Genomic DNA, 17,154 nt, shown 5'->3' with positions numbered 1-17,154 from the left:
TTACTCACCTTTATTTCCTCAGCCCTCAGCAGAGTGCCTGGCATGTGATTGGCCCTCAGGAACTGATATTGCTTGTATAAGTGCATAAAGGGTGAATAGAAAAATGGACATCAAGAAGCTCTGTTTAAGGGGTTGCTGTCTCATGTTTCCTGGAGATCACCCCCTCCTTTTTCCCCCACAGAGGATGGGAGACAAAGGGTGAGAGCAGGGGAGCAAAAGTGACTGGAGGTTCTGAAATTGAAGAGGCTAAGGAAGGGCCCTGCAGAGAGAGGAGCAAGCACTGGGCCTGGAACCTGCCAGAAATTTCCTCTTGACTCAGCCTCCAGGGTCGGGCTGAGTATTGCGGTGGCTGAGGGTGACCCTGGCCCCGTGCTCCACCTCGGAGGCCCAATGCCCCACAGAACTCTGCAGGGGCTTGTGCCTCATTGGGGTGGGCGGAGCTTCCTTTGTTGCTAGCTCAGAGGCCTGGGTAGACAGGCGAGGACACCCATGGAAGAGCCCAGAATGTAATGTAGAGTGGGGGTCGTGACAAAGCATCTCAAAGTCTCCGATGGCCCGAGTCAACAACGGAATGACCTTAATCTGGGGCTTCAGCCACTTTTCTGCCAATGCCTGCCTGGCCCCCATCTGCTCTTTGCATCATGTTGCCGTGACGACCGTGGAAGGCATAGGAAGCACCAAGTCGAGGCTGCATCCTGTGCAGGTAACTGGAGGCAAGGGAGGGTCATGCCAGGGCTGCAGGCTTTTTTGGGCTGTGAGGCTGAGTGTCACTGCCTGGACAGGGGGCACTGTGGTCCAGCCACCTCCCTCACCTCCACCTGGGGTGGGGGGGTGGGGGCTGTGAGGCAGAAAGATGAGGCCCTGAGCCTGAAGCTCCCTCCTGTGGGAGTGTGACATTGCATGACCCTGAGGGAACCACGAGGTCAGCCAGATCTGGTGGCCAGGGCTGGCCGGCTATGCCAGACCTGGAGGAAGGAGGGGCAAGGGACTGCCTCACGCAGCCCCTCCCCCCCCGGCCCCCAAGTGTGCTTAGGAAGCCCCCGCCATCTCAGGTTCAAGATTCCAAATGCTCTGTGCCCTTGATTAAAAAGCCCCCCCTACTCCCTGCTCCCTCGAATGGTAATCCCATTGCTCCTCCGGAGTGTCACCTGCAGGTAATATGGATGTAGGCCTCCACCCCATTAACATGGAGGTTAGTAAGGGCTTAATAAGAGAATAGAGGTGTCGGAGTGTCTGACCAAGGCTTTTTTTCTGATGGTATCAGGCTGCCTGTCAATGGATTGAAATTAGGAACCAAGAGTGGACAGTAATCTGGGAGGTTTTGTGGAGAGAATCAGGATACTCTTAGGCAGCATGGCAACATATGGAAACAGAATACTGTGGGAAGGAAAGGCCATTGTTTCCAGTGCTTTTCGTATGGGGAAACTGAGGCAGGGGGTCTTCCAGACATGACAGTCACAGAAGGTGCCCGAGGCAGGCCTGTCGGCCACTTGAGGAGACCTGTTGCTCAGACCGTGCCTTCCTTGGGCACCTTATGTGGGTGCCGGGCCAGGGCCTCGGGCTGAGCCAGGGGAGGGGAGGGGCGGCTTGAACGAGTCCTGTGAGGGTCACAGCACGTAATGCGTCACCTCTACAGCTTCATTCCTTAGGCAGCAGAAGGGGAGATTACTAAACTTGTCCAACCTGCAGGAGATGTGAAAGGGTTAATTCGGGCTTGGAATTTGAAACAAGCAGATGAAAAGACAGAATAGTTTAAACACAGGGACCGCATCTGAATAATCCACTAAACCCCTCTCTTTCCAATGGTACAGATTCTTACTCTGCACGCACTTGTTTTGGCCTCAAGTAACTTGCAGAGCCAGATCCTGCTTCTCCTCGTCCACTGGTTTTTTTCCTTGTGGTTCCTAGGACATGACGCTTTGCTCGTGTTGCTCCCACCTCCAGGCTCGTGCCCGGTGCTGGCTCTGGGCCTGCTGAGTTCCTAATTGCTGCAGTGCTCCTGGGGCTCGGGCCGGGTCCCTTCCCCTCTCCCTCTGCACACCCCCCGCCCCCCCCCCCGGCAAGTTCAGTACCATCTACTGGCGAACGGCACTCCCATTTGTATCTTCAGCTTTGACCTCTCTTCAGAGGTTAGATTCATATTTCCAACTGCCTACTTGACGTCCTATATGGATGTCTGTCTCAAACTTCCCAAACCCTATTTTTTCCCCTTTCTTCCCCAGTCTTCCTCCATCTGAGTCAATGGCGAAAGCATCCACCCAATTGCTCAAGATAAAAACCTAGGAGTCGGGGCGCCTGGGTGGCTCAGATGGTTAAGCGTCTGCCTTCGGCTCGGGTCATGATCCCAGGGTCCTGGGATCGAGCCCCACATCGGGCTCCTGGCTCAGCGAGGAGCCTGCTTCTCCCTCTCCCTCTGCCTCTCTCCCTGCTCATGCTTTCTCTCTCTCTCTCTCTCTGTATCTCTGTGTCTCAAATGAATAAATAAAATCTTTAAAAAAAAAAAAAACCTAGGAGTCACCTTTGATTCTTTCTCTCCTGCACCATACCCAATCCATTCAGACGTGGTGTCTACTTTACTTCCAAACCCTACGATGAAGCCTTCCTTTTCTTTCCTCTGTTACTGCTTGGTCTGAGCCACCATCCCCTCTTGCCTGGACCACTGTGTTCTGGTCCCCATTTCTACTCTTGTCCCCTGTAACCTACTCATTCCCTACCCACAGCTAGAGTAATTCTTTTTTTTTTTTTTTTTTTTAAGAGAGAAAGAGAGAGCAGGGCAGGGGCAGAGGGAGAGGGAGAGAGAGAATCAGGGGCAGAGAGAGAGGGAGAGAGAACAGGGCAGGAGCAGAGGGAGAGAGAGAATCTTAGGTAGGCTCCGTGCTCAGCGCGGAGCCTGACATGGGGCTCGATCTCATGACCCTGAGATCATGACCTGAGTCAAAATCAAGAGTTGGACACTTAACCCACTCAGCCACCCAGGTCCCCCTAGGGTGATTCTTAACAAACATAATTAGATCATATACACTTTTCCCTGATCCAAGTCATGTTATTAAATTCAACTTAAAAGTCACCTCTTCAGAGTGGCTGTTTCTGAGCACTCCCAAGTGACCACTGGTCACTCTGGGTCCCATCAGCCTCTACTAAATCCCTACATAGCATTGACCTCCACCTGGAATTTTCCTGTTTCTTTTGTCAGTATTTCCCCTACTAGCTTTACGAGACTGGTGATCTCGTCTTTCTTCTTCATTGTTCTGTCTCCAGTGCCTTTACCATGCCTGGCACGGAATAAGTTCTCAGTAAATATTTATAAAATGGATGAACATATATGTGAGGCACTGGAAATATAGTACTTTAGCAATTTTACTTAAGTACCAAGAGAGACTCCCAAGAGACAAAATAATAATAATAATAATAATAATAATAATAATAATAAATATGGACCTGGAGAATCTCTTGTACTAAAAATCTTGCAGAGTTTGAATGACAATTCTGTGACATTCAATGCATATGGCACATTTCCAAATTCTTATGTCCCCATGGACTCCAAGTATTGCCTTCATTTAAGAATGTAGTGATATTCTAGTTTGGAAAAAAAAAATGCATTCGTTTGGTTCTTAATAAATGTTGGTTGTGCTGGATTGCAGGCTAGTGTATTAAAAGAACATGAGACCGCTCTTCCATTCACCATGTGTGTTCTTGGCTAAATCTCTCAAATCTCTGGGCCCACTTCCTCCTCTGTCCAATGCAGAGAGTGGAGGGTGAGAAGCCCTTCTGGTTCAAATGGTCACTATTCTTTGAAGAGACTTTCTTATGAATAACCAACATTGGTTGACCATCTACTATGTGCCAAGTATAATAATGTTAAGAGTTTAACATGAATGATCTCATTAGATCCTCACCACAGCTCCAGAGATAAGTCCTAGGGTGGTCGTCACCATACAGGTGAGGAAGCTAGGGTTCCAGAGAGGCTTGGTGACTGGCCAAGGCCACCGTGGGCACCAGGACTGACTTCATGCAGGGGCCGCTCCTCCACCCTGCCGGTTGACATGGACGGGCTTCTGCTGTGTCACCTAGAGAGCCTGACAGAGCTTCCGCCAACACGTGGGTCTATGTCGTCTGTCCCTTTTAGGAGAGAATCTCCAAAAGCCATGGCTCTCAGTGTGGGTTCTGCACCCCTGGCATCGTCATGAGCATGTACACGCTGCTTCGGAACCAGCCCGAGCCCACCATTGAGGAGATTGAGAATGCCTTCCAAGGTAGGGGCCTTGAGGCACCACCTAGGAGGGGGAATAGCAAACGGGGCTTTGTGGAGGTTAGGGCAGGGCCAGAGCGGAAGCCAGGAATGGGCTAGGAGGTCGAGGCACTGCCCTCTGGAGGAAAGGCTCAGGCTACCCCAATGTGGTGGCTCAGGTCTGCTGGAGCTGAGCCCTCTCTTGGTCTGAGGAACACCTGCGTGGTTTGGAGACCTCCGGGGTCTCCTGCCTTAGTGTTCATCTTCCTGAGGTGTCCTGCGCTGGGATGGGGTCGCACTGGGAGGTTGGCGCAGGAGGAGATCATTTGGGAAATTCCACAGAGGTTAGTCACATGGCTCCCTTTCTCCTCAGCTTGTGCTGGAGCAGGATTCTGCACGGGCCACATAATGAGGAAGGTGGCCATGATTCTGAGCCTTGGGTAGGAACGGGCTTCCCACTTTGCCTTCTGTGAATGGGCCCAGGAGCCTGGACAAGGTGTCTGTTCCTCTGGATTGAACAGACTCCGCATCCATTCACCATTTCAATTCATCATTTATTCAGTTAGTCGTATTGAGTCCTACCATGTCAGGCATTGTGCAAGGTACAAGGGACAGAGGGATGCCCCAGGGGATGAAAGACAGTCTCTACCCTCAAGGAGTTTGCGCTCCGAAGGGGAAGAGAGCTTATAATGTGGTGTGATGAGCTCACTGCTAAGGCTATGACCAGGCATCATGGGGGCGCTCAGAAGAGGCACCTGATTCAGTCTGGGCAGTCTAGGGAGGCTTCCTGGGAGAAGTGATACAGGAACACAAGGAGGAGGACAGGGTGTTCCAGGCAGAGAAAACAGAATAAGGAAACCGAGCGTCTCCCTGAGTCAGAAGCAAAGTCACAAACCCGTCCCCTGCCCTGGGGCCTGCGCTCACAACAGCTTTTTGTCCCCCCCCCCCCCCAGGAAACCTGTGTCGCTGCACAGGCTACAGAGCCATCCTCCAGGGCTTCCGGACCTTCGCCAGGGTAAGTGGGGGCCCCCCTGGGGGGCTGCAGCCCTGCTCCTAAAGCAGTAGCGCTCAGGAATCCCAGTTGGGAGGGAGGCCCAGGGCCTCTGGAAGAAAGAGAAGAAACCCAGCCTGTGGGTTGTCCTTTGTGGATACCTGGCGTCCGGCATCGGACTCTGCCATTCTCAGGCGGAGGGTTCTCGGCAATAGCACGAGGACTCTCCTTCCCAGGAAGGCTGGCTCCCAGAAGAGGCGTGCGGTCCAAGAGCTAACTTCCTCCAGGCATTCGGGTCTGACGCGCTCCTGTGGGCCAGGTGTTGAGCCTGGTGCTAAATAACAACCCAGCCCTCAGCACCTGAGCTTCTCTGTTCCTCCCCGAGCTGCTGTCTGCACTTGGCACTCTGTGGGGCTTGTGAAACTGCTAATTAGATCTCCAGACAGTTTGTGCATCCCTGCAGTGTTCGTATACCTCAGAGGGAGAAGCCACAGCCCGGCTCTGCAGGGGCTGCTTACACACACACACACACACGCGCGCGCGCGCGCACGCATGCACACGCGCACGTGCACACACACACACACACACGCACACACGCCATCCAGCAGGGAGGACAGAGGGCTGGCCTCTCCCTTCCTGGCTTATCTCCCCAGATTTCACCTGATTCTCCAACTGGGGCAAGTTGACCCTGACTCCAATCAAACTGTCTCTTCTCAGTTTGACTCTGGTTTCACCTGTGCCTGAAATTTCACGGACCTTTAGGGCTTCTACCTTCTGAAAAGGAGTGTTGTATCCAGGTGACCACAGAGGGTGGAGATAGGGATGGGGTCTACAGGGAGGGAAGGCAGCACATCCCGCTGAATGCACTTGATGACCAAGAATGAGGAGGTGTGGATTTAAGGGAAAATGATTGAAAGCACAGACTTGGGAGTCTGCAGACCTGCGTTCAAATCCCATCCTTTCACTGAACCGATGTATGACCTCGGGCATATTTCTAAAATGGGATTATAATAATACCTACAATATTATAGTGTTATAATAATACATCTAAAATTATAATAAGACATATGTAATTACAATAATACCACAAAATTATAATAATACCTATAATAATTCTTACGGCGTTTGTGGAAAGTACTTCTTGTAAAGCCCTTAGAACACTGGCGGGCACATCCTAAGTTTTACATACATGGCAACTATAAATTATGATGCTGGTACATTTCTCCCATTACTCACTATTTGATCTTCGTAAATTGTTCAGGCTTCCCTGAGAACTGAGGTTTGTTAATGTTGTCCATGTATTTATTTCTGAAGAGGCTTCTCAAAGAGATACAATTTTACCAGCCCTCCTACTTTCTGAAAAGAGAAGGGCTTGTGAGTGTAGTCCATGGTATGTTCCTTCCCAGGGTTGGAGTTTTATCATCACTGAAATGTTTCCCGACCCCATTGTGCTGGCAGCCTCCCTGGATCCAGCTGCAGGGCGGTGAGGACAGAGCAGAGCTCCCAAAGTGACTGGTACACAGAGTGTGCTCAGAAGCTCATGCACATCACTCACTGGAGACCCCCCAAGGCCTTATTCGGAGCCTCTGCACTCTGACTTTACACACAGTTCTAACAAACCGGCTTAGCTCATTCTCAAGCCCATAGCACACATTAGGAAGGTGAGGAGGGTTTGCTAGAAGGAGGTACGCTGTTCACAGCAAGAAACGATGATGTCCATCTAGCAGCAAAGAATGGCATGGAGGAACTGTAAAAATTGTCACAAGCCTAGTAGTCCAGGCTGCTGAGAAAAGGAGAAATCTCTCCAGGGGAAAAAACCAGCCTTATCCAACATCGGTGGATAATGAGGGCAGTGACCCATTATTGTACGTCACAGTAATTTATGTCATGGACGTGTCCATGAATTATCAAGAAAAAAGATCTAAGGAAGAATGTGCCGACACTTTATCTGGAAAATGTACTTCTGTGAAATACGTCCTTCCCCACAAGGACTGGGTGAGTGAGGCTGATGGCTTGCTGTACGCGGGTTCCCTCAAGTCAGGTGGGGTCTGGTGAGTCCCCTGCATCACCCGTCTCCAAGAAGAAAAGTGAGAAGAGACACTAGAGGAACTTGATTTCTCTCTTCCTTTTTGTCTAAACACAGAGGGTAAGGGCAAGGCAGTGGTGGGAAGGTCCAACACGGACAGAGCGCTCTGAGACCCAGCGGCAAGGCTGTGAGTGCAGGAGGGGCATGGGGTCTGCACGCAGGGCGGCATGCGCACGGGGGCCGAGGCACGGGAGGCTCCTCTCCCCGTGACAGGTCTGACAGTGCTTTCAGATTCTCAAAGGCCACCCTTTCAGCCTCCATGGCCCTTTGAGGGCTTTCCTGGGCACATTAGTTGGGGTGTGACTCATCCCTTGGGAAATGTGTCTCCTGTGATTCACGGGCAAAAGGGCTGCCCCAGACCTGCTTCTGCAGGAACTGGCCGCCTTGGACATGGGCTTGGAGCCGTGCTGGGGAGTTTCTCCCACCTTTGCCTCTTGGCATCACTTCAGGATTCTGGAGTGTCTCCCGGATCCTGAGCTGAGACTCCTGCCTTCTTGGCACAAATCAGTCAGGTGACACACCACTTCCCCACTGTCAGCGCCTCGGTTCTGGGAGGCAGCGACCTGAACTGACTCCATGCTCTGCCTCTGGCACCCTGAGAGGTCCTGAACCAGTTCTTTCCCAGGAGTGGTGGTCATTGGACCTGTATGCTTCCTTTAGCACAGGGTCACAGTGAGGAGGGAGGAGTGTTCAGTCTTCTGGCAAGAAGCATCTAATACGTAGTGATGAGGTCATCTGGCACACCGGCTGGAAGCCTCTCTGAAGTCGGCACTGGTCTTGCACCTGCTTGGAAGGAGCCCCACAAAGACTGGAGCCTGGAAGGAGCCCAGCCAAGCCCCTAGAACTTGACTGATGCACAAGTAGAGGCTCTCAAATGCCGAGAGCACCCGTGGGGATTCCTTTCAGAGAAGTTTCCTAAGGAGGAAGCCCTGAGGGGGGCAAATGGCATAAAGATATGTTTTGATAAAGTAGCACTTAGCTTTTATAGAGAAATATTAGAGAGAGAGCGAGACCATGAACGGCGCTGGGAGGGGCAGAGAGAGAGAGAGAAAAAGTCCTGAAGAGGCTTCACACCTAGCACAGAGCCCGACTTGGGGCTTCATCTCACACCCTGAGATCATGACCTCAGCTGAAATCAAGAGTCCGATGCTTAACTGACTGAGCCACGCAGGCACCCCTATAGAGAAATTTTCTTAAAATTAAATTTTCCTGCTGCTTCCAGGAGAGATCCTATTTGTTTATTCATGAGTTGCTTAGTTTCCATCAACCAAGAAAGGGAAAGTGGTTAAAGCAGAGGTCTTACGTCCATGCAGACGTGAGTGGGATGGGGAGTGGCCATCTGCTGTTCCCACTGATGCTGGGGTAGGAGCAGAGCTAGATTTCACTGGACAGTAGTGACCCAGGTTCTTTAGCTTCTGTGAAAACTCTTTGCAAATATTTTTTGTGTGAATATTTGTCATCTCTCTAGGATGGTGGGTGCTGCGGAGGAAGTGGGGACAACCCAAACTGTTGCATGAACCAGAAGAAAGACTCCAAAGTAAGTGGGTCCTCCTCTCCTTGGAAACCTGGGGGCCAGTCTCAGATCAACGAGGCAATGGATTCTTTTCACACTCCGGACAGTGCAGCCGGAAGAGGGAATGGTTATGCCCAGACCATGAGGGTGATGAATGTGCAAGTTAGCCCTGGGTCCTCTGGCAAGACCTCCTTATCCTGCCTTCCAGGAGCTTCCTGGCCCTCCACCAAGCCGGATGGGGGCTGCAAACAAGCTCGCTTGGACAAGGGGCTGGGGAGGTCCTACAGGACATTTTAAAGGAGGAGATACGGTATCACCCAACTGTTCCCTTTTCTAACAGGTCACTCTCTTGCCATCTTTATTCAACCCGGAGGAGTTCATGCCCCTGGATCCCACCCAGGAGCCCATCTTCCCCCCAGAGTTGCTGGTAGGTGATGCCCCAGGGAGAGGCCCAACTCAGTCTCTGTGCCAGGAGCCTCTGGAGACCCGCTTTATTTCATACCAGCTGGGACCTTTGTGTCTTTGTCCTTCCTCCGACACCCAGAGGTCAAGTCCCTCTGTCACATACTCCCAAAGGGACCCCCACTTCTCTCACACATGTTGCTCTGAGCACAGAGAGTGGATCTCTCTGGACTCTACTCCGTGTAGAGTAACAGGTGCTCCAGAAGCATCTGCTGGTCTCCTGGCTAAATTGAACATAGAAGCCCCCAAGCAACCCATTCTCCTCTCTGTAAGCAGTCCATTTATTTAAGATAATCAAAGAAACAAAGCTGTGCTCAAAGGGCACAATCCATGGCTTGCTGCTCTGTTTTAAGGACACCCTCACACGCACCCTCTCACTGGGACGATGCTGCTCCTTCACTCTGACATTTATGGCAAGGAAAGAATCAAGCCTCTGTCCGAGTTCTCAAGTGCAGATTCCGGGGGGTGTTGAGCACATGAAGACAGCCTAGTGAGTCCAGTGGGCCAGAAAGAAGGGCTTGGCAGCAGGCCACCAGCATATCTTTCTCTGGATGGTACAACCTTGGAAAAGCTGTCAGTTTGATCTGGGGGTTTTCTCTCCCAGCCCCACAGCACCCCTCACACACTAGAACTGGCCTCTGTTGCATTCTCTCCTGACACCTTCCTTTGCCACCTCTGCCCTGTCCCATACCTTGTCCACTGTACTTCTGGGGGATATTGGGACGAGAGGGCACTGCTCCGGAACCCAGGCTTTTGGTCAGGACAGTTCAGGTCGCCTTGTGGCAGGTGAAGGTCCCATCACCTCCTAAAGAGTAAGCGAGATAATGTAAGAGCTGCAACACACCCCCTGCCTCAACACGAGGACGTTGCCCTCCGTTCTCCCTGGACCTGTCTCTTCATTCTGAATTCGGTATTCAACAAATCAGTAGGAGAGTTGATCCCTTTGCAGACTTCAGTGTATCAGGGAATGGCGGTGGAAAGGAGACAGTGCGGTAAAAAGCTACATTTTCCAGAGGCTGAAAGATGTTCCTCGGAAGCAGCTGCGTTTTGAAGGCGAGCGTGTGACCTGGATCCAGGCCTCCACCCTGAAGGAGCTGCTGGACCTCAAAGCCCAGTACCCCGAGGCCAAGCTGGTGGTGGGGAACACGGAGATCGGTGAGAGCCGGGGCAGCCCTGCAGCCTGCCCGGGGCCAGTGGGCGGGGGGCAACCCCTCGCTGGCCGTGTGTCCTCAAAAATCTTGCTTCTCCGCCCCTGCCCTCATTTCCCATTTCACATGTCGGGGCTGTTCTCAGGCCCGAGGAGACCCTTGCTGACTCTCCATAAGCACATAGAGCACCTGCTCTGTGTCAGGTACTATGGGAGGAGCTGGGGCACCAAGATCACTTGTCATCATTCCTTCCCCGAGTATCTCCCGGTCTAAGAGAGGAAGGAGTGATGGGGGTCACATGTCTAGGCTGGTGCCTGACAGACATTAGGGGTTCCACCAATGTCATTCTCTTGCCCCTCCCTTTTTCTAGGGGTGATGTGGCCACCTGCCTGTTGGTGCCACCACCTGGGACATGAGGCTCACCATATGCAAATGGGCCAGGGAGACTCAGGTTGTGTTGCTGTCCTCCCCGGTGCTCAAAGGGACAGAAATCCATCCATTTCTGGAGCTGGCTTGGCCCATTTCCACTTTGCTGGGTCCCGAGTCCAGTGAGGCTCCGAGGAAAGGATTGTGGTGTAGCCAAGCTCTGCCTTAGAGGACCTCTGGTGTGGGGGGACTTGACACGCTTTTAAGCAACCACAGGCAGTCCTTTGGGAGACTCTTGGCTCTGGTTCTGGAAGGAGCCCCCTGGGCCCTGGATTCTTGTTAGATCTGTAGACACAGAGAGGAGGGCCTGGCTTGGTTCCAAGCTGGTGGAGGACAGAGTAGGCCCTGCCCTTGTGAGCACAGGTGCAGGACCAAGACCCCAGCTGCAGAAACATGACACATTGGGATGGCAGGGTGGCAGGATGGAGATGTGCCTCCAGTGATGTGACCCTGATAGCCTGTGTGGCCATGGCCCTGGGGTCCAGGGTGGCATGAGTTAAAGTAGAGAATGACTGGCTGGAAGAATCTTCGAGCTCCTTTGACCCATGACATGTTCTTTGCCATGGGTCACATAACATCCTGGACCCAATTAGATTCTAATGGAAGGGAATGAATCCACAAACATTTTGTAAGCTTCAAGTTAGCAATAGCTTCTGAAGACCACTCCATCTGTCTCACCCCTTCTCCCTTACATGTACACCCAAGAGTGTAACTAACCACTGACAACCAGGCAGGGGGCTGGGGGAAGCCGGCCTAGAGAGAGCCTTGTCAGGACGGGCAACCTGCATTCTTTGTCCTGGGAGCCCATATTCAAACAGGCCAGACTCCTCAAAGCCTGGACCACCCATCGGAGCCTCTACACAGCACACGAGAGGGTGGGGAGGACACAGACTTCTCTTTGTGAACCTTCCCATCTGTAGCTCTGTGGGAGGGGCTGGGAGAGGTGCAGAGCTAACGGGGTCTGAGGACCAGAGGTGAGTCTGTTCACAGAGCTCTCCACCTTGACTAGCCGAGAACAGAAACCGGATACAGATGTGTGGTCCTGCAGAGCCACGAGCCTGGAAGAGTTGAGGCAGACGCTGGGGACCGAGGAGGCAGATTTGATGTTTTCTCTCTCAGTTTTCCTTTTTGTCTGAATACTAGACTTTCATGTTATTATTACTATGATACCCCAACCCTTAAGAATTGCTCACGGACTGAAACATGCCTGTTCTTAGCTGTGTAATTTGGGCAAGAACCTAACCTTCCTGTGCCTCAGCTTCTTCATCCATAAACAGAAAATCAGTATCTCACAAGGGCTACTGTGAGGATGTAATGAGTTAAAATATGTAAAGTGTTTCGATGGGTTCCTGACATATTTTAGCATGCTGTGCCTTCGTATATTATCCCCTCTGCCCCCGCCGCACACACACACACACACACACACACACACACACACACACACACACTAATTCAAGTTCATCTCATTTGAAACGAAGAATCACGTCAGCGGGGCCTATGGTGGTTCCAGGTGTGCTGAGTGTGTTCGTGACAGGATCGGGTGTGCTTTCCTTATTGAAGAGCAGAAATCGTTGGGAAGGTATTGAGGACACAAGCAGAGAGTCAGAGAGCTAAATGAAAAAAAAAAATGAAGCTTTTTTGAGTAATAAAAACATCAAAAGACCAAAAACACCAAAAGTTCATCTCATTTGAATTCCGATAGGGTTTTTTCTTGGGAGGGAGAGAAAGACACAGTGTTCAGGCTGATAGTGCGGAAACCACACTGAGCCCCCATATCTTGTCCCCCGTGCCTGCTAATCCTGAGACCCCCACAGAACATGATGCAGTTGTTAACATAGATCCTGCATGAGTGGCGGGAAAAGTGCTGAGGCCTGCGCTGGTAGGAGCCTCTAACTTCAGGTTTCTTGTTTCTCTCAAGGCATCGAGATGAAGTTCAAGAATAAACTATTTCCTATGATCGTCTGCCCAGCCTGGATCCCTGAGCTGAATGCAGTGGAGCATGGACCGGAGGGTAAGGAGAGGTGTGCCTGGAGCCCCTGGAGGAAGGGACTGGGGTACTGGGGATGGGTCACATGGGGTGGTGGGTGCCAGGGAAGCCTCCCTGCATGGGGAGAAGGGGACCCCTTCATTGCCTTCGTCCACTGAGCATCCATGGTAGGGTGCCGGGGGCAAAGGGGGGCTGTGAGATTTTCAGTAGTCATTCTCAATCCTACCTACACATTAGAATCACTCCTGGGGCAGGGGGTCAGTGCGGGGAGGTCTTGGGGGCTTTTTTTAAAAAAAGCCAGGACTTCACCCTCAGGGATCTGATTTTATTGAGTTAAGAACCATTGGTTTAGAGAGCAGTGCATTATGGTTGTAGGATCAAGAGACATGTGGTTGAGTCCAGGCTCTTACATTAGCTGTGTGGCATTGGGCAAGTCACTTAACCTCTCTGGGCCTTAATTTCCTCACCCATATAAGGACGTGAGATCTGGTCCAGCCTCACTCAGGGACCAGTAAAGTGTCCTAGGAGCTGTGTATGAAAGTGTTTTCTGAGCTGGGAAGGGATTCGCTGTTATTCTCAGCTTGTGTTTCCAGGTATCTCCTTTGGAGCCTCTTGCCCCTTGAGCTCTGTGGAAAAGACACTGCATGAAGCAGTTGACAACCTTCCTGCCTACAAAACAGAGGTGTTCAAAGGTGTCCTGGAGCAGCTGCGTTGGTTTGCTGGGATGCAGGTCAAGTCTGTGGCGGTGAGTCCTTGTTTGGGGGCCCTCAAGGCTCAGGGCACGAGGCCTTTTGTCACAAGCCGGGGGGAGGGTTGCGGAGGGGACTAGTCTGGCCTCTGCTGAAGACCCAGCAGGCCTCAAACTTTAGTGCTTAGAAATGCCTGGGATGCTTGTTAAAAATGCAGATTCCTGGGCCCGCTCTCAGAGATTCTGACTCAGTAGGGCTGGGACGGAGCCCGAAAATGCTTCTGATGAAGGTGGCCTGTGGGTCGCTCTGGGAAGCATGCACAGCGTGACTCAGTCTTTACCCCTGAGGTTGGCATGCCCACCCTGTTCCCGGAATCGGCGAGGCTATCAGCAAGTGGATGAGATAAGTTAGGGAGAAGCCAAATCGGGAGGGGGACTGCCTTTCAGAGTTGGGGGAGAGAACCAGAGGCAGACCCCCCCCCAACCCTGAGAGGAAGGAGAGGTCCAGACATTGCCTGTTCACAACCAAACTTCAGACTAGTCCCAAGTTCCCCGTTTGCTAATGACGTTCACACACCCAGGGCCATTGGAGGCTCACGACAGCTGATAGTGCTGGCTGGAAAGCCACCCCTTCCATTCGGTTTGGTTGTTGTTTTCAATTGGAACAAAACCCAAAAGCTAACAGCCCACTCCCATTCCCTCACCCTACCCCAAGCATCTGCCACCTCTGATTGTGGATCAGGAGGCAGAAACTCAGAAAGCTCCACTGAGTTCCCCAGCTCGGCTGGACTCTACCTCCAGGAAACATTTGCTTTCATTGTGTAATAAACCACCTCAGCTCTTTCAGAAAAAGTTTGGGTGAAATCGAACAAATTTAAAGGAGCTGACCCAGATTACTGACTGGTAAATTTCAGAGCGGGGATCCAATCCCAAGTGTTCGGATCCCAAGTTTTGCACCTTGTTCTGGATGCCTGAGTGTGGCTGGCCTTGTGCCTTCAGCAGGTGTCACCCACGTGCCCTGTGGTTGGGAGACAGTTGTGAGAGCAACCTTTTCCTGGCTGGGCTCTCACACACTCTCCGCTTGTTCTAGTCCATTGGAGGGAACATCATCACCGCCAGCCCCATCTCTGACCTCAACCCTGTGTTCATGGCCAGTGGGACCAAGCTGACCATCGTGTCCACAGGTGAGCTACGTCATGCAGAAGTCGGGACAGAGGGCCAGGTGGGGGAGAAGTCTCACAAGATAGGTCACTTTCTGGAGAGATAGAGCCCAAAGTTCAATGACCCGGCTGTCCTAAGGTTCAGATCCCTGGAAACTGCAAGGGAGATGGACCCAGGTTGGGGGTCAGGAGAGCTGGACCATGTCTTTATGAAGAATTCACAACAGGGTCTATCATGCAGATCCTTACCTGCGGTGTGCTAGAGCTGGGATGCACAGGCTCGCCGCTGTAAACTGCTGGATTTTTAGGGAGTCTGTGTGTTTGTTAAAATGGCCACTATTAAAAATTGAATTATATAAACTTAGAATAAATTACATTAAAAAGCAAGGTAGTAAATACTCAAAATTCATCACTTTCTAATTATTTGAATCTATTTTACTATTGCCCATGCTCTTATGGTTCTTCCCATCTGTTCTACCTGTGGAATGGAAATGCTATATAACGGTGCATCTTCCTTGTCTGAGGGTCCCCGAGACCACCCCCAGGTTTGATGTCTCACAGGAGGTCAGGGAGGACTCCCTGGACTCAGTATATCGTACTCATGACTATGACTTATAAGTGGGAGAATACAAAGCAAAGTCAGCTAGGTGGAGAAGGACATGGGGCACCGTCTGGAGGAAACCAGGCACAGACTTCCAGAGCCTACTCCCGGTGGAGTCACATGGGACACACTTCATTCCCTCAGCAACAAGTTGCATCATGATAATGCATGTGAAGTACCGTCTGCCAGGGAAGCTCTTTGGAGACTGAGCACCTAGGGCTCTTATTGGGGGTGATCACGGAGCTCTGCCTGGCATGAACCAAAAGCCCAGACACCCAGAAGGAAAGCAGCTGTTCAGCATAAACCATGCTGTTTGTATGAACAGTTTAGACAGAGTGAGTCATTCTCCCCAGGGAACGTGGGAACTCTGCTGAAATCCAAGTTTGCAGAGGACAGCCCCCGGCCAACCTTGTGAGCAGGATTTTCAGAGGATAGCAGGCCTGCTGTGTCAACTCTTTGCTACCCTCTTTCCAACGTCATGTTCACTGATGTCACCCTGATAGCTTGAAATTAGTAGCAGGAGTATTGATACTGTAGAAACTAGCAAATCCTACAAGTCAGGGCTGCCCCTGCCCACACACAATTGTTGAACATGCACCAGCACATCCTTGAGTTAGGATTTCAGATGGAAGATCTTGTCCCCAGCTGTGCCAGAAACTCCCTCTGACTTGTGGGCACCAGAGACCAGGATGGGGAATTCACCAGTGGACTGTTCTCTGCTTTCTCACATTGGCCGCTCTGCTCTGGCCTCCGTACAGGCACCAAGAGAACGGTTCGGATGGACCACACCTTCTTCCCTGGCTACAGAAAGACCCTGCTGGCTCCGGAGGAGATCCTGCTTTCCATCGAGATCCCCTACAGCAGGGAGGTGAGGTGCTCAGGTGCATCCCGAATCACTCTTACCCGGGCTAGGCTCCAGGCGAGGAGACGAGTCGGCGGCCTTGGGCGCCAACCTTAGCATCTCTCAACTTTAACATTGTCTCTGAACTTTGCCTTTGACCAACCCTATTTCTTTCCAGACAATGAGGAGTTTCAGGGTAGGGGGCACGGGGCGTGCCATGGACTGTGAAACCGACAGCTAGACAGCTGATGCTGAGCAAATCGGGTCCGCTTTCTGAGCCTCAATTTCCTCTTCTGTAAAGTGGGCACAGTGGGTAACACTGTGCAGGTCACTGTGCAAATTGAAATCAAGAATTCATAAGGGTCCCGGCAGATGTCTGGGAGCCAGCAGGGACCCACAGCTGATAGCTAGCAACACGGTTTCAAAAACACATCCAGCTGTGGAGGTCAGAGGAGATGGGTTTCCATGCTGAGTGGAGAAGCTGCCTGGGTCAGGCCCTCACATGCTGATGAGGTGTTTATTTCCTGACCTTGCTCTGGGTTGGCTGGGTTGGATTTCTGCTTCATGGGCAGTTTCTCTGCCCTGTTCAGGCAGGTCTGGACATTTCTGGCTGTCTTGCTATTGTTCCTTGGGGGCTATGGTGTCTTCACCTGGTTCGGTTCTCTCCTCCCTCAGCAGCCACACATTCTGTAATGGGCCTTGTAGAAAAGTGATCTGTACGAGGCCGGGAACCCAGCCGTAATGGAGAGTATTATGGGGCTCGCCCCAGCTAGTGCTTGAGCGAGTGTCACAAGGCATGTTTGCCCTGGCTGATTTTGGCCTCCTTAATGAGAATGCTAATGAAATTAGAGCCATTTCATCCCTGAGGTGGCTTCTTCATGATTTCCTAGCTTGTCCTTATGGACCCTTTTGAGCAGTGATTCCCAGAATTTTTGTATTTCACGGATCAGTACGTTTTTCTTTTGTTTAATTGTGAGTTGGGGAAGGAGGAGGAAACAGGCATAGCACTGCCCAGTTTTTATT

The 17,154-nt window shown here is 51.6% G+C and overlaps 1 protein-coding gene across 2 annotated transcripts in view; it reads left to right on the top strand.

Moving 5' to 3' along the window:
- Window positions 1-17,154, top strand: part of XDH (xanthine dehydrogenase) — a 59,598-nt gene that overhangs the window by 10,043 nt on the left and 32,401 nt on the right. For both annotated transcript variants that reach the window (XR_013441641.1, XM_036119133.2), the window contains exons 4-13: window positions 595-703; window positions 4,127-4,253; window positions 5,182-5,243; window positions 8,774-8,842; window positions 9,159-9,245; window positions 10,294-10,435; window positions 12,773-12,865; window positions 13,435-13,586; window positions 14,620-14,713; window positions 16,049-16,158. Coding sequence is in view for 1 of the 2 variants with exons in the window: in XM_036119133.2 (XP_035975026.2) it covers window positions 595-703; window positions 4,127-4,253; window positions 5,182-5,243; window positions 8,774-8,842; window positions 9,159-9,245; window positions 10,294-10,435; window positions 12,773-12,865; window positions 13,435-13,586; window positions 14,620-14,713; window positions 16,049-16,158 (1,045 nt within the window). In the remaining variant the exon portion in view is untranslated. The remainder of the gene's footprint in view (window positions 1-594; window positions 704-4,126; window positions 4,254-5,181; window positions 5,244-8,773; window positions 8,843-9,158; window positions 9,246-10,293; window positions 10,436-12,772; window positions 12,866-13,434; window positions 13,587-14,619; window positions 14,714-16,048; window positions 16,159-17,154) is intronic.

Source organism: Halichoerus grypus, chromosome 10 (genome assembly GCF_964656455.1).
Source record: "Halichoerus grypus chromosome 10, mHalGry1.hap1.1, whole genome shotgun sequence".
Classification (NCBI taxonomy): domain Eukaryota; kingdom Metazoa; phylum Chordata; class Mammalia; order Carnivora; family Phocidae; genus Halichoerus; species Halichoerus grypus.
The sequence above is the reverse complement of the archived record's forward strand: the minus strand, read 5'-3'. Positions and strand labels throughout refer to the sequence as shown.